The following is a 24,612-nucleotide window of genomic DNA, read 5'->3' as shown; positions in this document are numbered from 1 at the left end:
AGGAGTTTCTTCACGGAAAGGGTGATAACATACTGTAACGGGCTGCCCCGGGAGGCGGTGGGGGTATTTAAGGAAAATACTCCCGTCCCTGGAAGTATTTGAAGAAAAACGGCGTGGCACTCAGTGCCACGGTCTATTGAGTTGGTGGTGCTCGGTCACAGGCCGGACTCGATAACCTAAGAACTCCCAGCCCGGCAGGTTCTGCGGCTCCCAGCGCCACACCACGCTCCACACGGGGGCGGGCTCCGCCTGCAGCGGGGCGGGGACACTTCTGGCCGCCTTTCGCTAAGCATTTTGGGAGCTGTAGTTCCCGCGCGGGAGAGGCCATACTGCCGCTATTGCACATGCGCAGAGGCTCCTCCTCGCCACGCCGCGGGGGCGCTCGGCGCCCTCAAGCCACGTGATTCCCAAGGCCCCGCCGCTTCCTGCCCGGCAGTTCCCGCTTCCGGAGAACCCGCCCATCGACCGGAAGACGGGTTTATCACATGGTCCCCAGAGGCCAATCAGCTGCCGTGGTTTGCCCCGCCGCTCTTCCGCAGTTTCGCGAGATGGCGGCGCTGGGCGCCCGGAGGCTGCTGCGGCCCGGCCGGCGCTGGTTCTCGGACACGGTCCCCAGCGCCCCCTCGCCGCCCGCCAGCCCCCTCTACCCGCCCGTGGTGGCGTCCATCACGGCCAAGAGCAAAGCGGCCAAGTCGCGACGCCTGCAGCGCTTCAACCAGCGGGTGCACGAGGCGGCCACGGTGGAGGAGAAGCTGCGGCTGTACGGGAAGCTGCAGCGGCCCAAGTACACGGTGTACCCGCAGACCTTCGCCCTCAACGCCGACCGCTGGTACCGCAGCTTCACAAAAACCGTCCTAGTGCCGGGAATGCCCCCGAGAGCCGCGGCCGCCAAACCCCCGGTAGCGACGGCGGGAGCGACTTCCGAGACCGGCAGAGCCCCGGAGCCGAGAGCGGAGGCACCGGGGCATGCGGAGGCGGCGGGGGAAGTGGAGGTGGCGGCGAATGCGGAGGCTCCGGGGGCCGCGAAAACCCCGGAGCCCTCGGCGGGAGTGGCGCCGTGTCCGGATATAGGCGAGCTGCGCTCCCTCGCCTGCGACGCCCTTCTCCAGGAGAGCTTCTACCAGAACAAGAAGCGGCCGTTCCTCTACCGTGACCAAGATCACACACCCGGCCCCTTCCTCACGCAGCTCGTTTCCACCCTCGCCGCTTCCCTGTCCGGTCACAACCCACTGCTGGCTGCTTCGTCCCTCGGTATGGAGCGGGGCTGGCAGGGAAGGGGACTTGGGAGCCTTTGGGCGATAGAGCCAGTCTGCGAGCCGGCACGAGTGTCGCTGGTGTATCTCACCTGTTCAGATCATCACTAGTAATTTGTTTCCATCGTTCTACATAGATTTTGGGTGTTTCATCTCACTGCAGCTACAGAAGAATTGGGAGGGTTTTAAATACAAGAGGCGAATCACTGTTTTTTTTGTGTTTCTTGTTCCGTTTCAGATTTAAACCCTGAGGTTAACTACTACTGGCATCATGGTAATGAAGTTGTTGTTCACGGACATCGAAAGGGTAGAGTTGATCCTGTGCGTTTCCAAATAGATGATAACCCACACCTCCAGATCCGTGTGCCAAAGCAGCTTCCCGAGGTGGGGATGTTTCCAAAAGCAAGTTAATACCATGCATTTTCACTTTCTGACAGCCATTGAAACAATGAAGAGGTGGTCTGTGGAGTTAAACAGTACGTTGCACATTTGGGTATTTTTCGAGTCTTAGCACCCTTTATACATTGTGGAAATGGCTTTGTAGGTATTGAGCTTTGTAGCTTCTGAACTTTTGATCCTCTTTGTACTCTAAATTGCATGTTGTTATATTTAATTAAATTGAATTTTTAACATTCTGTGGTTGGAAATGGAGGCAAGAACAAGAAATGTGCTGTGGAACATTATCACTGGAGGAGAATAATAGGAGTGGAGGAAAAAAAAAGAAATAAAAGCACATATAAACTGAATGTGAGCATTCTTGCCTGTTGTTACTGCTTCTTGGCAGTTGTTTTCTTGAATGCTCAAGTTTGGTGGAAGTATGTTCTGTTTCAGTATTGTAATGTTTTTCTTGCAGGTTTATACAGTGGTAGTTGTGTAGCCACTGAAGGTCTCTGTTGTCCAGTTTCCACCCCAAACAGAAAAGTATTGTGTATTCTGTAAACGTTTATGTTTACAGAACGTTTATGGCTGACTTAGTTGTACAATTTGCTTGTGTTAGTGTCATCAGATGCTACAAACCTTGGCATTTTGGAAGAACTGTCCAGGCAATTTAAAATGTTGTGCAGTAAACCAAATCTGCAAACTTATTCTGCAGGTTCAAGTTAGTTTATTGGCTGCTGCTAGAAATGTGTTTTACTCTTTCTCTATGGAAGGTAAAAGATGGTGACTAGTGGCAGGTTTTTTAGCATTGCTTCACATTTTTTGTGTTGTCGAAAAAGTAATACAAGATGACTGTGCTAACACACATCACAAGATGAGAATTTCTCTTGTAAGAAAATGAATTTTATTTAAGGCTGTCTGTATGATGTATGTAAGCAGGACTTGCACTTTCTGTTGTCTGACCAGGAAGTGGTGTGTTACAGTGGACCTGATGTCAGAAACGTGTCTTACATGATGGCTGTTCTTTCCTCTGTTGTCTTCAAGGTTGTACCCCTGGAGTCAGATCTTGGAGATGTTCCTGTTATTGATCACAAGCCATCCAAACTGCCATTGTTCAAAAAACAGTATGAAAATAAGGTATTTATAGGTAAGAGTTTTTAATTGTAAAATATTAACTTTTCTTTGGTAAAAAAACCCAACAAACCAATCAAACAAAGACCAACCCCAAAACGAATGCCACCTTATTCTTTCTTCTCCCATGATCAGAAAAAGTTCTGTATTTTTATTTATAAGTGTACTGTATAAATATATATAGTGTATAGATCTCTATTGAGATTTCATGTCAGTTAGGCAATGGTGAGTAGCATTCTCCTGTGCACGTGGTATTGTGTGTCCAAATTTGCTTGAAGAAGTTTAGTTGAATTGACCCAGCATTTTGAATTTTGATACATCTCCAGGGAAATTCTCATTTTAGGATGTGGACTCTGGCCTTTTGGAAGTAGGCAGCTCCTCACAGATCTGCAGTAGGGGTTCTGGCTTTAGAGTCTGATGGTGAAGATGTGTGTTTGTAAGTGTGATAAAGAGTGTTCTCTCTGTGACTGATAGTTTTGTTTTGGGGAGCGCAGGAACAAAGGTGGCAGATCCATGCTGCTATGGACATACCCAGTTCCATCTCCTTCCTGACAGACTGAAGCGGGAGAGGTTCATAAAGGAGCGTCTCGAGGATCAAATCGAAGTCGTTTATCGATCGAATGGAATTGCAAGTCTCTTTGCCTGGACAGCAGCACAAGCAATGTATCAAGGTGAGATGGTCAGCTGGACAAATCTTTCCTGGTTATGAATGCCTACTGTAAAGTTTTTTAACCTTTTCTCCCCAACACCTTTTTCTTGCGTTTCTTTTTCCTGAAGACTTTTTTTTAAGTAATTGAATTTACAGATGCAATTGAATTAATAAAAGAGTTAGTTAAGACTTGGAGTACTTTTATACAGGGGAATTAAATACAGAGAAAAATATTTTTCCATATATAGCAGTAAGCTTGTGCAAAAACCTCAATTGCTTTCACTTGCTCTTTCCCCCTTAAGAGGAAAATGTGGTAGACATCAAGCAATTTTGGTTTTTTTCCTTCTGGAACAACCATGTTTCTTAGCCCTTGTTTCAGTAATTTCCATTCCATGAAAATAATAGGAATGAAAGAAAAACGTTAGCCACCTTACACTGGGATTTTATGCCTACATTTTTCTAAAAAAGTCCCAGAATACCTGGATGGTTAAACCAGATCAGTCTTTAACTTCTTCTCATAAATACAATTATTGTCTAGTGTTAGTGTAAGACACCTGATGGCTTGTAGTTCCACTTGAGAAACAATATATGTAAGAAAATTCTTTGACTATAGTATATACTACTGGCTCTGCATCAATTTTTTTTTAATGTAGTGGGGTATTAGAAAGCTTCCTTTGTGGATGTAAAATACTGAAGTTGTGTGAGTCTTGTCTTCAGAGTTGGTCAGCTGTAAGCACATCATGAGTTGGAAGGGCAGCATTATTCAAATCTATGACTTTTTTTCTTCTGTAACAGTTTCTAGCGTTGTGGCACATAATAGTAATATTCTTAAAAAATATCTGTGTATATACTAGTGCATGTGCATAAGTATGTAAATATTTTTAGCATACTGTTAGTGCTCAGTAGGGTTTGTTTGAAACACTAACACTTGGTGTCTGGTTGGTTACTATAGTCAGTTATGTTTGTGCATATATGTGCATGCTTTTGTCATGAAACAAATGCTCACTGCGTCTTGAGAGCTGTGAAATAGTAAAAAGACATTTTCCCTCAGCTCCTTTGCAGGACTTTGGATTCATTACTAACTTAACTGTTTTGGAAAAGTCACTTGGCTGATGAGTGAGTGATTTTAATTAACTGTTGATAGGGAACTGTACAAAATGCAAGCATGCCTCTGTGCCACTGATCTTAGACATAACCTTTATTAGTAATTGTGTTTTGATTAGTCTGTATAAAACATGCTTGTGTTGCCAAAGCAGACAGGACTTTTTCCTTACTAGGTAGCTGCTGCAATTCCCGGAGTTTTTCTATGTTTTGGGACTAGGGTTTAGGTGTTTGTGCTGATAGAAATCTCAAGTCCTTTTCTATTTGTTTTATTTTGTAGGATTCTGGAATGAAGCAGATGTGACCCGTCCTTTTGTATCGCAGGCAGTAGTGACTGATGGAAAATATTTTGCTTTCTTTTGCTACCAGCTAAATACTTTAGCACTAAATGCAGAAACTATTAAAAACAACCCTCGAAAGAACATTTGTTGGGGTACCGACAGTAAGCCACTGTATGATGTTGTGGAAGATGGTAATGTGAAAGGCTTTAATGATGAAGTTCTGCTTCAGTTGGTTCATTTTCTGCTAAACAGACCAAAAGAGTTGTAAGCCATTAAACCAAACATAAAGTATGTGCCTGAACTTCATTGTGACTCCATGAAGTATAAGGTATGCTTTGATTTAGTCAGGTATTTGTCTAGCAAACACTATATACATATTTTATGTTATTTGGGCCTTCTTTCTTTTTTCTTTTTTAATGTATACTGTACACTGGCAAATAAATAGCTGGAATACTTAAAGTCTTTTGTATATTTACTCTTGAAAGCCTTCTCTGCTGATTCAGTGTCATGTGAGCATGTTTGTAGCAGATCCACAGGTCCATGTTAAACTGTCACAACAAAGTATTAATTCATATGACCAGCTCTGAGTATCACTAATATGAGTATCACTAGGAAATAGCTATCTTGATACTCAGCACTAGTGATAAATTTCTAATTTTGTACTTGAGTTAAATGCTTATTCAGTCTAAGGAGAAAGTGAGCTCAGAATAAAAAGTGTTTCTTAATGAGTGGTTGGCAATTCACTTACACAGTAAGAGAAATCTTTAGGCGTGTTAGTACAGACATGATGGAACTTCCTTCCAAAGATTGTGTTGTGAACATGCATACACAGTTTTAAGCTGTCACCTCCAGAACCACGGAGAGAACTCTCAAATGCATTTGGAATCTACAGTTTTCCCTTTAGCCTGGGTCCTTGATTTCAGCTGTTGGTATCTTGAGTTTTCATAGCTGTTACTTGGATGTCTTAGGAGTGTTAATAGACCACGGTTGAGCCCCAGCTAGATGATGTCTGAATCATTAAATACAACGTTGTACAATCATGGAGTAGTTTGGGTTGGAGGGACCATTAAAGGTCATTTATTTCAAGCCTGTAGTAAGCTGGGACATCTTCAGCTAGATTAGGTTGCTCAGACCTCTGTCCATCCTGACTCTGAATGTTTCCAAGGATGGGGCATCCATCTGCCACCTCTCTGAGCAACCTGGTTTACCATGCTCATTGTAAAAAACTTCTTAGTGTATTTAGCTTGGATCAACCATCTTTTAATTTAAAACATTACCCACCTTGTCCTATTGAAACACACACTGCCAAGACATAATGACTGGTTAGGGGTATTTAGCTATCAACGAAGTGTAACTGGTTCTGAGGTAACTAAATGTGCCCAGAATTTTATATAATTTCATCCACTCTACTTGACCTTTCTGGAATTTTCCTGTGTTCTCACAAAGAGGCAAGTAGTTTGTTGTTAAAGAGAATACTGAATCATTGAAATACTGGCCTGCACATTCTTGAGTATGAGCAACAGCCCACTTTACCCCATGTTGTAAAGTGGCCTACAAAGTATTTTGTTAATGGAAAACCAAGTAGTTGTAGACCTTTATGTGACTGGTACTTTACTGGGTTGGAAAGCGTTGCCATTATCTCCACCGTCCAGAGATAAGGTAAGTAAGATGTGTACAAGCACTGTTATTTTTTAAGAAGAAGTCCTTAATTGCTCTTTTTGTCTTAACAATGCATGACTGTTACCAGTTCTAATAACTTCTGATCCTTGGATTACATAAATGTTCCTTTTAGTAATAGAAAATAAGCTGGTGGGTAAGAGTGTTGATTATAGAGAATGACCTGTGACCTAGCTTAAGAGGGAGTGGTTGATACTTGTCTGGTCTGATTAAGGGATGGTACAAAATGAATGGAAGGATATGAAAAAAAGCAGTTGGATATTTAGACCCTAAGGAAGTTTTTACAGTTTTAATTTTACATAATGTAACATATTACAGTGTGTCATGTATGTAACATATTGCAGGTGTAATACGTTCCTCTCTTGGGCTTGAGATTCTCTTGAGTTGCATACGACTAGTGGTTGTGAAAACCCACAGGTACAGTCAAAGAAACTCCTGCTTCCAGGGTTAAAAACCCCTAATTCCTCTGTGATTTGGCCTTTTGTCTATCCTGAGGCTTCAGCTGTAGTAGAACAAGTTCAAAGAATTTTCCCTTGTGCAGCTTTCCTAGCGAGTGAAATATCGCTGTTGATGTGTCACCCAGTAGTAAAGCCCAGTGTTGGGACTGAGGGAGGAAGGCTGAGCATGAGCTGCTGCTCTCGTGAATGTGAAGCACCAACGTAGCTTTCTGCAGCTTTCTGCAGCAAGGGATACTCTGGAAAAACAGTGGGTGGCACTGTTTCACCTTCTACTGGGAAAAAACTGACAGGCATTGTTCTACTTTTTTGTCACTAAGTTGAGACATTGTAATACATACAGCTTTGTACAGCAATATTTCATCTTCAAGGCCAGGTTGGATGGGGCTCAGAGAAAGCTGTTCTAGTGGAACGTGTCCCTGCTCGTGGAAGGTGGATAGGAACTAGATGTATTTTAAGGTCCCTTCAAACACAAACTATTTGATGTTGCTGTGATCTGGTGCTCATCTGTACAGGGTGCTTGATGCTGCCTTACAGTGATAAAGTAAGAAAAAAGAGAAAAGCTCTGTTTTTGTTTGGGCTTTTTTAAAAAGTAATGTATATCTATTGAAAGCTAAAAAATCAGCTTAGAAGCTGCACTATTCCTGTTCTTCAGCTTTGCTACCAGAAATCTCCCGTGACTGTACTCCTCTAAGTCTCATGGGAACATTGTTCTTTAGCACTTTATATAAAGAGTTTGCTGATTAAAAGAAACAAAAAAAAAGGCAATTTGAAATCACAGCTTGGAAATATCCAAGTTTGGATCCTTTTTTCTGTATTAATTTCTGCTCAGGTCAAGTGGAGTGTAACACAAGGGAACATAAGATAGAATCTAAAAATAAGATTGGTTTGTGCATAATGAGGCAATTTTCTGTTGTACTGAACTATTTTGCTTAAAACTTGTATCACCTTCAGGTGGGTGACTGATCTACAAAATTCTGCTTGCATTGTTTCATATTATGAGGCTGCAAGTAATGACTTGGTATGGAAAATTCAAGCAGAGAGGAAGAGATGGGGACCCCTACTCAGGGTCATGTTGCACCAAGTTTTTGGGGAGATAGCTCTGTCCTTTCAGACAGGAGAAGGAGCTGCAACATTTGTAGCCTGCTTGGTCATGTTGAAGTTTGCTGAAGTTTCCCCTGATATTTCTTCTGTACTCAGGTTTTCTGTTGTTGGAGAAGACGCACACTCATTTTATTGCAGACAGAGATGAAGGTTTCCTTCTGGAGTTCCATAAAGTGGGTTTTTCCTGAGACAAGAGCAACTTTTGGAGTCAGCTGTTGGTGACAGAGTCTGTTGACAACTTGACATACTGGCAGTGTACCTCTGGTGGACGTAATGAAAGTAGCTTTCCAGTATAGTATTAAAGAAGCCCACCCTGTTCTCATTCTGGAAATACTCATCATGAACTGTTGGAGGATGTTAGTAAATGGAGGCTAGTAATGGTTTTAGGGGTTTTTGCCTTCTCTAGTATACTGAAAAATTGAAATTTACTTGGTAAGTACACAGTAAAATAATTTTTTTAGAACTGAGTTTCTTGAAAGATCTGGCTGTCCTACATGTAGAAGTGGGTTGCAAAGAGTTACAAGCTACAAGAAGTAAGTATATGGCAACTACTAATACATTTATTAACGCATGTTGAGGTGCAAAGGGAAGAAGTTGTGGACCTCCCTACATACTCCTACTGGACAGGGGTTTAAAATTAAAGGGATTATTTGTATTTAATTCAGAGTGAAGGAAGCCAGTCTAAAGCCATACTGTTCAGCTGGGTAACTAACCCATTGGTCTCAAAGCAGGAGTTTGAAGATGTGATATTAAAAATGGTTTTGAAGATAATCTGGGTACCAGTATTACCATTGGTGACAGATACTTTATGATGAGTTCATTCCCAAACACTTAGAAAAACACTTGAAGAAGGCAAACAGGCAGAACACTTGACATGCACTTTTTTATGTCTCTGCAGGACTAAACGCCCAATAGTTTATGCTATTATGTTGGAAAGATACATAATTCTTTCATGCAGGACAGACAGCAGCTTTATGGTGTCTGCTCAGCTATATTTACCTATAAGTATCTGCAGTAATTTTTATCTATCCAGGTTTCTGCATAGTTGGAAGCATTTTTTTTAGCTATATAGTCTATGAGTGAGCATTGATTCATCTTTGATCATTCTTGTATTTTAATAACTATTTGAAGCTCAATTTATTGAACTAAATATCTTACAGAATCTTCTCTGTATTATGTTTCTCATTCCTACTAAGTTAGGCCTGATTTAATTTCTTTAGAACAAAATTCTTGATCTTAATGTGTCCCTTTAAAGGAAACCTTCTATGTATTTCTTTCCTCTTTTTATGCTTTCAGCATTCCTCTAAACCAGTAATCAAGTCAGTACACTTTATCACTGCTCTCAAGGGACACGATATAGGATTGCTTTCACTATTGGAAAGCATAGCTTATAACACAAGACTGTCTGCACTGCAAATATGCATGCTTTTTTCAGTGAGATGTCCCAGTGCAGGTTTACATTTCAACCTCAAATTTCAGCCTCTAAAGGCTTTTTGTTTGGTTGGGGTTTTATTTTAAATCAGTTTCTGCACCAACACATATCTCTAGGTAATTGGAGGTGATTAGGAGTTGGAATTTTAAAACTCAGGTTCTGTCGTTGTCTAGCTTGGAGAAGAGAAGGCTCAGGAGAAATTTTATCAATGTGTATAGGATGGAAAGAAGTGGAAGAGATTTAGCTAGGCCTATTTCAGTTGTGTCCAGTGAGAGGGCAAGAGGAAAAGGCCAGAAACTGAAAACCAGGAAGTTCTATTTGAAAGTTTTTGTTACATTGTTTTCTTTCTAAAATGGCAATTGAACTCCAGAAAATAGATTGCTCTAAGAGGAATGTGGAGTTTCCGTCACTGGAAATACTTCAAACCAGATGGCTCAGCCCTGGTCAACCAGTTGTAGGTGACCCTGCCCTGAGCAGGATGAGGACTAGACAACAGGTGTCTTCCAACTTTTCTATTCTGTAATTCTGTGGAAATAAATTAGTGCTCACCTTCTAGATCAGGGTCCTACACTATGTGTAGGAGGAAACCATATGCAAAGATTTGGGTAAATAGTGGGTTTTGACCTGGACCTTCTCTTTTCTGATCTTTGTGTGGCTGTCCATGTTTATGCATTTATTCAGCATAAATTTTACTTGACACGCAGCTGCAAATGACTTACAGTACATCTTCCTTTCTTGACAGAGCACTGACACCAAGAATACATTTAAGACTATACACTGAATTTCTGTGTCTCCAGCTTTACCCCAAGGTATGTTTGTATCTGAGCTTCTTACCAATACTGTACTTCCTTACATGTGACCTTTGACAGGCCCAGATATCTTCCCCATTTCAGAAGCCAGCATTAGGCAGTGGTCACTTGGTCCCTGTTGTCTGTATGGGAGTGCTGTTTTGTTCTGCATACAAGCATAGATAGCAAATCCAAACATTTCCTGAAACTCCCAGTGGTAACTGCCAGAGTAGGACACCTCTCTTTCTGAAGGTATGTAGTGTTTTACCTGTGTGATTAATGATCCCCTCTAATCCAGTTATGGCTAAGAAGCTCATGTCAAATATTTTACTGTTGTTTCAATAGAGCAGATATGCCTACTCTCTGGAAAATCCTGTGCAAATACATAGATAGAACTTGCTGTAAAAAGCTTCTCAAGTTGATAATGAAAGCAAAGAAGAATGGGGAAAACAGCTATGCCTGCTTCTTGGAGAAATTATCCAGTAGCATAAAGATAAAATTGAGGTGGAGTTAAGAGTTATTATCCTCTTTGGTAGGATAATAAGATTTAGGTTTGTAACTGTGTTTACACAAGGGATATGCACTTAGATGGCTTTATTTTATAACTTTAAAAGAAATAACAAGGTATAATTTTATGTTGTTTCTTAATGACATATTAGTGATTTGGAATGGGCTATTTTCATTATTATATGTTATTCTTACTTGGATCTGAATATTTAAAAAGGCCAACTTATATACCTAATGTTTCAATAATGTAGGCTCCCACGGGGATTTTTTTAAATATATAATGATTCCTAAATCCTAGTAGTAATTTCATTCCTAAATCCTAAATCCTAGTAGTAATTTTAATTGAATTTTATTATAGATTTATCAGGTACATAGATATTTTGATGATTTTTGTACTTCTAAAGACACTAACCTGCTTTTTGAAAATGTCCCACCAGATTTCATTACAATACAAACCTAAATAAAGCATTTGCTTGGACTTGGCAGTACAGAATTTCTGAAGCGTGCTGCTTTTCCCTCTTGTAAGCATATTGTTATGCTGACCATGAGCTGAATTAGAACACAGCCAGCCTGGCATTCAAGAGGTACTAAACAAAATCAACATAATGACTGTGTGTTTGCACAACTGCTGTCTCTGGAGATACACCTTTTCTGAAAATGTCATATGTGCACAAAGAATTATGGCTTAAATAACTTAACTATATTTTTGTTGCAAACCATTGGTTTGAATCTCTGGATGAATGGAAGGAATTGGGCTGAAGTTTCAATGTCAAGTGTGATACTGCCATTTTACCTTCCATTTTGAGAGATCCTAGGAAAGGGCAGGATGGACTGAAGCACCTTTAGTACAATTTGAGTTCAGTACTGTAAGGAAAACATTTGGGAAGACAGTCAAGTCACCAATAAGCAAGCTTTAAACTATGTGAAGTAAGGGTGAATTGTGCATCTTGCAACTGTAAACAGAAATGCCTTTACAGAAGAGGATAGATTATTTACAAGATCTAAAAGTTACCAATTTGAAAAATATTAGCTAGAGGGATTAAACTAACGCAAAGTGTGTGGCTCCATTGGTTAGGTAATAATATATTTGTTAAATATGAGATAAAGCATCTCTGGGCTAGACATGTTCTTACTAAAGTTCATGACCAAAATCCTACTGATGCCCACTAGGGAACAGATTGACTGAAAGAGGGGTCTGCTGTCAGGTTGTGTGTATGTGTTCAGAGACAGGGGTCAGAGTCCAGAGCATTTGGATGCTGTGTGTAGAGGAAAGGGTATGCCTGGGAAACCTGTAGCAATCAGGTGAAGGATTCTTAGAAAAAAAGCTTTTTTTTCCACCTTCATCCTTTCTACCCTCAGGCTTTCCAGCCTTCAGGATCCTCCTTGGCCCTTGCCTGTCTTCCCTCTTGAGAAAGTACATTCTAGTTCAGATGTCCTTCTGTTCAGATGCTTTTGGGTGTCTCTGAACTGCACATCCTGTGTTTCAGCTCAGGTGTGATAGCCAGGGCAGCAGCCTCCCCTGCCAATGCTGACAACTCAGCCTCACAAATCCTGCAAGGGATTTTTGCTTCTCTCTCTTGTCCTTTAAAGGTACTTGGAAGTTTAGGTAAAGAATATGGTTGCTAAAGCAGACTTCAGAAATATTCAATAGAGAACCAGAGATGTATCTTACCTAATAAAAGAATGTTAAATCAAGCACAGGTGTCTCATGTGTAGTAGTTTCACACCTTTTGGAGTTTGTGGAGGGAGAAACCCCTCTGAAGAAAAATTCAGTCCCAAAATTTAAGGTGTCTGCCGCTGCTTGTTCAAAATAGTATTGGTACATTCAATTTTCTTCTTTCATCCAGTGATTGTAGCTTTGATTCTTTCTTTCCTATAGGTCTTAGTTTATTGCAAGTGTTCTGTAATGCTTAAGACATGATAGCATGGGAAATAGATACTTTGTGTCCTTCTGAGCTGGTTATCCCAGTCCTTTTGAACTGCTTCAAAAGGAGAACTGGACTGGGTAGTCAAGCTGGCTTTCCCCAGGCATTCATGCAGACGTTTCTGTATCCTTCAGAACATAAGGCATTGTTGTAAGCAGAAGAAATATTAATTATTTATAAAGAATCATAATAGCATCTGATTAACTTTTTTTGGCTTGGTCTCAGCCAGGAGGAGAAATAGACTTTTAAGTGTTCTCTTTTGGATTTTTTAGTTCTGTTTGTTTTGGTTTTGTGTCTAGGGCTTGACTGTGTTTTTCTTTGACTTTTTTTTATTATTTTTTTACTTTTTTCCCTTGGCACTCCTTTGCTTTTTTTTTTTTTTTTTTTTTCCCTTTGCTTGGCAGTCTTCAGCAATATTTGAAGGAGTGGGACTGTGGCATACTGAAAGCTTGAAAGCTATCATGCTTGGGAAGGTTACAGAATTACATTAGGGAAAGTCAAGGGAATTTTTAGCTACATCCAATACTTTAAAATAAATGTGCTCAGTTCCAGTCTACAAAAATAGGGTATTTAATTTCAAACCCATTTTGAGGTAAGCAGTTTCAAAATCCTTTAATGTTGCAGTTATTGTTTCCTGTGGAGAGTAGAATAGTTGTTATGGTATATAATCTGTTTGGCAGAAGAGGATAAATCATCACAGGATGAGAGAGAGCATATAAATGGTGTACGGGCTGGAGCTGAAGTCTAGAGGGATGCAATGTTGACATCAGTGACAGAAGATTTAAAAGAGGCTGGCAATATTTCCTTGGAGCTTTTACTGCTAAATTTTAATTATTAGTTATTACTTCATAACAGTTTTTCATGGTATTGCATACTGTTCAAAGATAACTCCCTAATGTTTGGATCAGATGCAGATTCTTCATTATGCGTAGCATCAACAAAAATTGAGTAAATTATAAATTACTATAAATAAATTTGTGAATTTATATTTTTTTATAAATTCAGGTGCTTTCCTTTATTCTATATAAATGTTAGAATGGAAGAAGTGTTTGCAACATGGCTTTCAGATGAGAACCTAATGGAAGGAAGGCCCCTCCATGGGCAAATGGGTAATTTTTCCTTCAAATAATCACCCACTCATTTCACTGTCCTCTGGGGAAAAAAGAAAAATAAAAAATTGGAATAGGAAAATGTTTATAGTACTGTAGATACAATCAAAGAGGTCATGTACAGTTAGAGCAACCTTATGTTCTTTATTTCACTGTCACTTCCAGGAAGATATTCTGAAAAGTCTCTGCTGCAGCTAACAGCATGGATTCGTAGTATTTCCAAATGGGTTTGCTCTAAACCTATATTTATGCCTAGACATGTCTTCTGATTACAGTAGTACAAGAAATAAATTAGTAATAGTCATGTTATTCATGTTTGTTTCTTATTTCTAAAAACCAGGGGAGCTCAATGCTTTGTATTTAAGAAAACCCCACAACAATAACAAAACCAAATAAAAACCAGAACAAACGAACCTGAAGAAAAGAGTAATAAATCATATATAGCCAACATCAGTTTAAAAATTAAAAATTGCCACTTCCCTTTTTCTTGAGCATTAGCATATTCTGTCATGAGTTGCTTATAAGGAAAGGTTAGAATGAGAACAGAATGTAATAAAGCTTTGAATTTAGCCTGGCTTTGAGTAGAAGGTTGGACTAGATTGCCTCCAGTTGTCCCTTCCTATTTACATCCATCTGTTCTTTTACAAGGGGAAGGAGAGTGAAAGTGAGGGTATATCACTGCTCCCATGAGTGAGACCTCTCTTCTGTTACCTCTCAGAGAACGTTTGTATAGTGTGGTTTCCTAGATGATGTATCTGAAGCATTTCTGCTGCAGAACTGTAAAGTTATGTAAGTTATGTAGACTTTATACAGTGCTAGCACTATTTTTAGGGGAAATAACCATTGTTAATAATTGGGATTGAATGTTTAGATAATAGCTCATTTGCTCACTGAAATTTTGAAAATTTGTAGCAGAGGATGGATGACCTATTCAATATCTGCTTGGGTAACTAGTTGTTGCTCTCTAAAAGAAACTCTAGTCACCCTGTCAGGAAGGAAAACTAATCTCTTTGATTTAGGCAGCCAGTCACGCAAGGGGCACACGGGCAACAACACAGTTCAAATGTACTTTCTGAAAAGAGCCCCATGTACTGAAATAATTTGGGATCAGCTTTTGGATGTTTCATAAGCAAAACCAAGGTTTAACTTCACCAAATAAATGCTTCACAATGAATAATGCACCCAGCTGTAGCGGTAAATGCCATTTGCTCAACTGCTTAACTATTCATCCTTCTGACCAAGGTTTATGGTGGTGTGAAATGCAGCTTAACTTTGCAAATATGGAATGTATAGTAAAATTATCCCCTTTTGTGAAATTAGAAGGAATAAGCTTCTGATGGGTGTTTATGTACTGCGCTGACAGATTATAAAAGATTAAAAGGAAATTTTAATGAAGCGAAAAGCAGCCCTTGCAGCTTCTAACCCTCATGATTAGAGGAGCAGAAGCTAGGGGATTTAGGAGGATTTAGCAAGATGAGGTAGATGGGGCAGGGAGATTATGACCTGCAATTGGAACCAGTTGCTTGTCTAACTCGTGTTTCCTTAGATAATGCATTTAGGGCTCCAGTTCTTTCAAAAACAGCAAGGGTGAAATGGGCAGAAGACACATCATCTTGAAGTGGTTTGAGGCTTATTTTCACTAATCAAGTAACAAAACACAAAAGGCAAATATAGAATCAAAACAGTGTGTCAAACAGAAAAATGCAGCATTTACTTTTCTATAAAGGGAATATTGCAAGTCACAGGGCAATGCATTTGTTTTGCATACTTTTTGTGACAAAATCACCAAAAAGAGGCCTAAGACAATGCTTGGTCTGAACTCTTCATTGTATTTTTAGTATGTTGTCATAGTTGTAAACAACTATGGGCATATATTGTATAAATTATTGAAAATGAAACATACAGTAGTTATGCAGAATATGTATTACCGAACACTGAAAGCATTTGAAGAATCCAAAAGGATATTGATGAGCAGCATTCGTAATTGCTAATGAATAAAAGTCATTTGTAAAAAGCTTAGTCATTAGAAAAAACTTAAAGTATTACTGCCATGATGCAATTTTTACGAAACTGCTGAAGGATCACAAAGGATAAGTACAGAGCAGTTATTTTGCTCCCCATTGTTATATGGATTATGCCATTCATTATCCATCTCAAGTTCTGGGCAAATGTCACTTTTGCAGATAGGCTTATTTTCTATCCTTGTAAAAGGCCTGCCACAGCAATAACCCAGAATAACTGGCCTTCCTCTGTCATCAGTGGAGCTTCCCATTTTCCTGCAGTCGCAAGCTGTCTTGGGATAAGGGCTCTGTGGAGAATTTTTTGACATTGTGCTTACTATTTTCCATTTGAAATCTCCATATTTTCCTGGAAACAGGATAGATTAGATTAATTTTTATATTATGCACTCAATAAAATAAATTTTCACACCATGTACTTGCACTTTCTTTTTTGAATTATTGCAGCTATTTTTTTTAGTTTTCTCATTTCATACTCTGTCTCAATATAATCTATTCTTCAAACCCTAAACAAGAAAAAGTATCAATAAAAGAGAGTTTAGAGGTCCTCTTAGGTTCTTCCATTTGCAACAATCAATACAGACCATCTTAAAAAGCAAAGCATTAGCATTGGAGCAGATTGATTGTTCCATTCAGGCATGTGGAATGAGTAGTAGGAATTGGTTTGGATTTCTGTATATGCTCCTCTTGACCTCAGTTAGACACCTATGGTTTAGGCATCTTTCGATACCTAAGTGACTAGGTGTGTGTCATTAGAACCCTAAATTCCCAGCTCAGCTGATGGCCCTGGAGTATCAGCCATTCAACAGGACAGAGGTAGTTAAGGACTGAAGTCCATGCAGGCCACTTGAGAGCCATATCTAAAAGCAGAGACTTAGAGGCCACCCTCAGCAATTCTCATATTCACAGGCATTCCCTGGTCTACTGTGCACGTGAAGACAGTCCTGGAGAGATGCAACAAAATAGAAGTGGCCTTTTCTGAGGCAAAAAAAGATTAACTAGAATTTCCATTACTTTACTCATGGCTAAGGAATTTTCCAAGAATGCAGAAGGCCATTGCTGAAAATTGTGCTGACCTGGGTTTGCAGAAGAGTTTTAAATCTCTGTTTTCCAGAATCTGGAGAGATTCTTAACCATTGACACATTGATTTTGAGTTTTGCCCAGTTATAGTTTATGTAACTTCAGAAAAGAAACTTGAGCGATATCTTTTGGGAAAAAAATGAAACAGTGTCAAGAAGGCTCACCTCGAATAGCTATTCAAAGCACCAGTTTGGAGTAAGTATACCAGATATTGAAATGGAGACAGTCTTGCCATGGTCTAATTGCAATTATCTATCCTACTCTCCGAGTGGATAGATAATTGTAGTGACTTCACTTCTTATTTTAGGAAGGTGAGTACCTAATTTTCAGGATTGAAGAGACTGATTAACACAGACAATGTAACAGAGGGATCTCCTTGTGGCCTTCATCTTTGTAAGTAACACCATCCCACACCTCTCCTAATTGTTTCACTCCTGGCTAGTGTAGATGACTTCAAGTCATCTGGGCTCAGATTCCTGGTTTTGCTGAAGTTAGATGGAAGCTGTACATCTGAACACACCTTTGAATTGGAAGCAACTAACAATATCTCCGCTGTTCCAACTTTCATGAAAACTGAGAATCTTGGTTTTAGAACCTGAGACAACTGTATTGTGTTTCCTGACACCATCTCTATTGTAAATGTCAAATACTGAATATTAAACTATTCCTTAGATCTGCTGAGTATTAAACATGCAGTTGTTAAATCTGGTTTTACAGGATTGAAAGAGTCAAGAAAATTGTGCTTAGTGCTGGAGGGAGTTATAGCTCAAGTTTTAATTTCTATTCATTGACAGTCTAGTGAATTATTTACCTATTTACTTTTGAAATGTTCTGTGTAGGGAGCTATCACAAAACACTGTTTTTCACTCATCACAGCTGAAATTTGACAATTTAACAAGAGGAAAACATAAGTATGCACTAATGGGAACTGGCTTTAGAACCATGTTGACCAAACAACTTATAGGAAGTTCCCCTGAACTTTAGGCTTCAATCTTCACAGTTGTTTGAGGGATATTTAATTCAGACAACATTGCAGACTGGAAGAAGTGTTCAGAAGCTTGTCTAATCTTATTCTGGCTAATTTTATATTTTTTCTCTCAAAAAAATATTACATATCTACAAACTTGATCAGGTTACATTCTTGCACCACCCTGGGTGCAACATTATTATTATTATTATTATTATTATTATTATTATTATTATTATTATTGCACTTTTTCAAGTAATGGAGAATATATTAATAGCTGTGATATTGTCTGCACTTTAGTCCTGGAAGAATCAATATGAATGAACTTACACCGATTTTCATAAAGTTGGAGTGTTATTATAACTAGTATTTTAGCTAATTTGTTCACTTTTTTGTTGGTGTCTGTATGCTAAATCATATATATTTTGCAGATGTGTATAAAATGAAGTCTTTTAATTTCTGTCTGCTGATATCATGTATTATACTTGAGCATTAAAAGCTATAAATAAAGCTTGATTCAGTCAATTTTCCTTTTTTGTGTTCAAGTACCTGATATTAGAATTTGGCACAAGTTCTTTTTGGTTGTGCATACTAAAGGTAAGGGACATAGTGTGCTGTTAAGGGCAGCAATAAAAATAATTTATGATTTTGGCTCAAGGCAAAGTTGAGGCTACCTTTGTCAGCTTCTTTTCTATGAGACATCTATAGGATAAAATGTTAGGAGACAACTTCTAGAAAAATCCATAACAATATTCTGGACAAACTGTGCTTGTACAGATAACTGAACCTCATGAAGCTTCACCTGTTGGGTGTTCATTTTGTTCCTCTTTATCTTTCTGTTTTCTCTGTGAGATGAGTTTTGGCTTTGCAAATTGGGAACAATGGGATCGTGTTGAAAGTGTTGAAACTCCCTTGTTTAGACATTTGAATGTTTTTGATGTTCTTGTAACCTTCCCACTGAATCAGATGTGCTACTGGCCCTTCACTGCTTTTCTTGAGGGCTTCTATAAAATTACTGAAATAAAGATGAGCTGTTGGTATTCTTTTCTTCCTTGATGTTTAAATGTCTTCCTTGTGCACATCTCAAGCCTTTGAAACCACCCATTTTGCAATCAAAGTAACAGTCCTGTGCCAGCCTGATGTCTTTTGTCCACCTGTGAGGAAGATGAGGAGAGTCCAAAGGTATCAGTAATGCTTTATCAGGAATGAATGATACTTGAATGGTTTTGATGTTTGTTTCAGTCACAACTGTATGGTGGTGTGATACTATGAAACAAGTTCAGGTCTTGGTGCTGTTCTCCCCTGCATATCTTGCATACCATTCATTATCCTTCTGACTTGCTCTTTTTCCTGTAGTTTCCCCCTCAGTATAACTTATTCACACAGGAGCTACAAGATACTTGTTAGAGTTGCACATGACGTACATCAGATTTTGAAATCAAGCTGTGACTTTTGACTATGAAGAGCTTATAGGATGGTTTAAAACAGAAATAATTTTATAAGACAGTGAAGCCATGAGACTTGGACACATTGACATATTACATCTGGATTTTTTGCAGCTGTTGAAAGATTAGTTGTAAAATAAGTGGAATTGACAAATTTGATTTCAGCTCCTGTTTCCACAGTAGTTTAACCAAGGAATTGCTGGGATGGTATAGTTGAAACTATTATGTGATTAGCAGCAAAAAAGCAAATGGGGAAATCCCCTCTAAATATGTTTTATTTAAAAATATGTAAAGATCTCTACATGCATCAGCCTTGTCACTGTTGTTTCTCATTTATAATATGAAGAATGAGGGTTTTTTCCATGGTAATGAGCCCTTTGGATCTGATATTTAAGTTCAGAATTTTGCTAAGACCTTGGGGGAATTAAACTGCATCAGAACACTTTGGTTTTATCTTAGACCTTGATGAAGTTCTATGACAACATTAAACAAAGAAAAAAAAATAGTTTGTGAGGCTAGAGTGCTCAGCATTGAGAAGAATATGTGTCTTGCAGGGACTTGGATTCATCAAAGATTTAGGTTCTTCAAATGCTAAGACATCTTCTTGCACAGAGGTGCTTTTTACTGATGGTATTAGAGAAGAGACAGCATCTCTTTGGACATTTGGTATATGTAGGAAATCTGTGGATGAAAGAGGGCATTTCTGCCTTTTTTGAAAAATAGGGTGCTAATTTCTCCTTTCTTGTGAAATCAAGCTGCAAATTGAGAGAATCTTTCCTTTTACTCCTGACCCATTTTTCTGGATAATAAATGGTTATTGCTATCTGGGAGAAATAGAGATACTAAAGCTTCCTATAAGTACCTAAAAATGCTAGGAGGAAAATTTAACCTTTCACAATATTTATATTATTGTGATTTTGTAGATGTTCTCATTCCGATAAAAGGAAAAGAGAAAGCAGTAAAGCTTTTTGGATAGGTTGACAACAAGCTCATTCATTAAACAAAACCTACACAGAATTGGGCCATTCAGAGAGATGGTTTTACATCTTGGAAAGCAGAATTTTATTATTAGTTAGCATATAGTGTTCAAAATGATCTATAGCCACAATTTGCATTATACTGAGTGGCTTGGATAATTTTGATTCCTTGAACAACAAAAAAAACTCCTAAAAGAAAACCAAAGGATAATGGATGTTTTTCTTAAAGTGAAGAAGAGGGAATATTCCCTAAGCATTCATCCCTTCTTGCCTTAATCCTATGGTTCACAAAGAAGGAAGGCAAAAGAAAAAAGCTGGAATAATTATTAGCTATTTGGATAAATGTTATTTTTTTCGTCTAATATTATGTCTACAGTACTTGCGATTTATAGATAATTCCATGCAGCATCAAAAGAAGCTAAAATAATTATTTGGTCAGCTCTAGTTAAGCAATTGTTCATGGTGCTGGGTATTGTGAGGACAGTGATATATTAGTTCCAGGAATTAAGTCTTAAAGCAAAACTGCAGTCAGCCACTGTGCAAGCTGTTTGAAGGTGCATGGGATTTCTATTCAAAATCACTGCATGAGCCCCTCTGGTGCAGATTTCATGTTTTTATCCAAATTAGAGGGAAGGTCAGTGCTCAGTCTTTGCCACCAGAGGTCTTCAAAGAACATATTACAGAACATTTTTTTAATGGCTGAAGATGAGAGGTGTATCATACAGCCACTGCTGACAGAAGTAGTTGGAAATAATTTACTCAAGTACTTCAAGTCATTTTTTTGTCTGAGACAGAATCTGTGCCTGTCAAGAGTTGCTGCTGGAAAATTGAAACAGCTCTGCTTGCTTTTCATCTCTGACTGGATGAGTCGTTTTCTACTCTCCTGCTTGATATTACAGAGATTTTAATAGTGATGAGTTAACAAGACCTGATTATCTCTTGAACACATGTAACCAGAATGGATATTTTGGCAAGAAAAAATTTGTATTCCCTCAGTTGGTTACTGAGGGATGCTATGGACAGCAGTGAGGGGACAGGACAGAGGTAAAGGAGGTTCTCCCAGGCCAGACCTTCCTGCAGCACTCACAGTGCAGAGCCCAGCTCTCAGAGGAGATTTTTCTGGCTTTGATCTGGAGCCCCCTCTCTGGGCTAGGATGCATAGCCTGGTATTTTGGATCTGCCTTTTTGAATACTGTGGGGCAAATATATATCTCATGCACCCTTTATACCTTTCCTCCATGCTTAAGGAAGGGAAAACATTTCTGGCAAAGTAATTAATTTTCAAAACTAGGTTCTTCCATTTTCATTAGCTTTGTATCAGCATGTGGTGATCTTTTACAGTACAATAATGCAAAAAAGATACAATTGTGTTTGATATGAAATAAATTCCCAGTGATACTGCAGGTCTTTTAAGCTCATCTGAATAAAGTCAATATTTCAGTTGAAAGAAAGTGTTTGCTCATGTAAAGATGTGTTGGCTATAACTCGTAAGTAATTCCTTTTTTTCATAAATGAAGACTCAGATTCTGGTTCTTTTTTTCATTTTTAATGAATGAAAAAGCAACAGGGAAGGAACAAGGGAATGTTATGATTCTGCTTTCCATTTTTGGTCTTTGTGCTGAAAATGGTCATTATTTTGTCTGTGAATATGATAGGGTATCACTGAGAGTTTATTAGAGTAAGAAGGAAAAAAAAAGGGATGGAGCCTTGATGCTGCTTTGCTTGGTGATGAGGATATCCTGAAAAAGAGGCTGGTCCCTTTCTTGGATGTGGTGTGGTGTGATAGCCTTTTGCAATTTAGTTGTCTTCATTACTTAAGGCAAAGGCTTCCTTGTGGTATTGGCCTCACGTTTCCTATCCTTTCGTACTGGAAGAGCTCATCATAGATAGAAACTGACCTGGATTGCTCTGGTCTGAACTCAGATCACGTAGGACTGTTAATTGTTTAATAGTGATGAGGAAGGTGAGTACCCAATTTTCAGGACTGAAGAGACTGATTAACACAGACAACGTAACAGAAGGATCTCCTTGTGGCCTTCATCTTTGTAAGTAACACCGTCCCACACCTCTCCTAATTGTTTCACTCCCGGCTAGTGTAGATGACTTCAAGTCATCTGGGCTCAGATTCCAGGCTCCAGTTTAGTTACAGATGAGAACAACCTCTTTACCTCTCTCCCAAGTCTCTGCTTGACTCCTTTTAAAGCCAAATAAATGCCACTTTGTAGCAGTGGGTCCTGCAAGGGAGGAACTTCTAGGGAAGAAATGCAGGCTGGACAATAAACTTCCCTTATGTGGCTGTCTTCAGCCAGCATTCCCTCTGCACCCTAAGGAATGTTAGAGCATGTCTGGGCACAGGGCACAGCTGTCCCTGTTCCCATTAGGGCTCTTCGTGTTGATTTTGCTGGAGAAATGCTGTTCTGAGCCAGCACTTCTGAATATCTTTGGCTTCATGTGAGGCTGTCATGCCATCACAGGGCAGCAGTTCTACTGTCTGATTTTTGGAATTTGGGAACTTTTATATGCCACTTACATGGGTTGCTACTACTGTAATGAAAGCCTTAGAGGAAGCATCAGCTTCCAGCTATAGAGCTGGCACATTTTGGAGTTGGATGTAGTCCTTGATAAAGAGAAAAGTCAAGCAAGCTGTCATACTGTAGCTGAAATTTTTAGGAATATTTTTCAATGCAAGTTTGGGGAGGGTTCCTCACAGCCCAGGCTGTTCATGAAAATACTGTCTGTGTATTTTATCCTATCGATGATGGGATAAAACACTTAATTTAGTACTGTAAACTGAGAACTTTAAAATGTGTGGTACCCACAGATATTTATTTTTTAAAAGAAAAAGCAAGAAAAAAATTGTGCTTGATGTAGTGAACAGTTAACAGCTTTAATAGAACCTACCAAACAGTTAGTAGAACTAAGTAGTAAGTAAGTCGTTCTATGAACTACTTAGTACTACTAAGTAATACTAAATAGTTCATAGAACATACCAAAAAGTAATAAGAACATATGAAGAGTAAGGCCATTCCTTAGGTTGCTCAGCCCAGCAAAACCCAAGTCTGTCTCTGATAAGGTAAACAAAATCTCAGATCCACAAATAACAGAGCCACAATGTGCAAATGTGTCTTCTGAGCAAATCTACAGAGTCTGTCCTTAAAAGACTTATTGGTAACAGTCAAAACCCAACATTTTCCCTATGACAGATATTTTTAGACAGCTGTGACAGCTAAGAGTTCTCTGAAAGCCTCAAAATTTACAACGGCTTTTAATTGTATGTGACTGGCATTCTGTAAGTAAAATATTCATTTTTCTTGCCTGAACTAATACTGCTGAAAACAATCTGGCTCCTGGTGTCTTTTTTGGTGATGATTTTTATATAGACAGCAGCAAAACCAGTAAGTAAACGAGATGCTAAAATTTGGATAATAAAATTCCAAAAACTATTCACATCTGTATAGAAAAATAATAAATTAAAAAGAAAGCTGCGGAGTGTCATGTTTTCAATGTATCTGACTTGATAGTAACTCTTAACACAACTTTATGATCATGTAGTTAAAAATAAGACACACAAAGCCAGTGAATATTTCAAAAAGCTTAGGCTGAAGCAGGTCCCATCTTTCTTTCTGTTCTTGGCTCTGAAAGAGTTAGCTACTGGGTGAAGGAAGGAAGAAATATTTTCTGAAATATGCTGGTTTTCCCCTACTTTAGCCTCTAGTAACAAGGCAAGGTGATTGTGGGCAGAACGTGTGTTCAGATGAAACAGATATGAAAGAATAAGGAAGATGAGTTTGTTCCACTTCTTTGAAAACAGTAATTCAATAAAATATAGAGACACAAGAAGTGCAAGAGCTGAATAAAAAATTTCAGAACTAGCTTATTTTTAGGAAAGATCAGCCTTAGGAATAACCCCATTCTTTAATGGGATGCCCAAATGATATGCAAAGCATAATCTATAATTAATTAATCATGGATAGCTCAGAATCTCAATGAATTCTTCAGCTTTGCCTGAATAACAGGTAATAATAATTTTGTCATCCTTTATGAACACAGATTTAAGTTCAAGAGCCTGCTGTAGCTTCATCAGGTGTGAAGGTAGGCAAATCCTAAACACCAGTATGTAGCCACTGCAGCCCAATAAAACTTGGCATCCTTGGCTCTGTAGTTCTTTCTCTGAGGATTGATGTGCTGATTAATTGCTTATTCTCTCATTAATTGCTTATTCTCTCATTAATTGCTTATTCTCTCATTATAAGAGGTGCTGATAAGTGATTGCAGCCAGCTCCAGATGTCCATTGCTCAAGAACAGACGTTTTGGTTTTCAATAAGGAAAAACT

General features: G+C 38.8%; 1 protein-coding gene and 1 long non-coding RNA gene across 2 annotated transcripts; both read left to right on the top strand.

Annotated features, from left to right (window-relative positions):
• Positions 1-500: 500 nt before the first annotated feature.
• Positions 501-5,252, top strand: MRPS30 (mitochondrial ribosomal protein S30). The gene is made up of 5 exons (XM_054652054.2): positions 501-1,251; positions 1,492-1,637; positions 2,676-2,778; positions 3,257-3,433; positions 4,793-5,252. Exons 1-5 carry the CDS (start codon positions 549-551, stop codon positions 5,059-5,061), a joined length of 1,398 nt encoding a protein of 465 aa, XP_054508029.1. The 5' UTR covers positions 501-548; the 3' UTR covers positions 5,062-5,252.
• Positions 5,253-6,953: 1,701 nt separating this feature from the next.
• On the top strand, positions 6,954-18,896 carry LOC143692162 (uncharacterized). Its single transcript, XR_013180013.1, has 2 exons — positions 6,954-8,461; positions 8,928-18,896. It is a non-coding gene; the product is annotated as an uncharacterized LOC143692162 (long non-coding RNA).
• Positions 18,897-24,612: the final 5,716 nt, after the last annotated feature.

Source organism: Agelaius phoeniceus, chromosome Z, assembly GCF_051311805.1.
Source record: "Agelaius phoeniceus isolate bAgePho1 chromosome Z, bAgePho1.hap1, whole genome shotgun sequence".
In the NCBI taxonomy this organism is placed as follows: Eukaryota; Metazoa; Chordata; class Aves; order Passeriformes; family Icteridae; genus Agelaius; species Agelaius phoeniceus.
The sequence above is the reverse complement of the archived record's forward strand: the minus strand, read 5'-3'. Positions and strand labels throughout refer to the sequence as shown.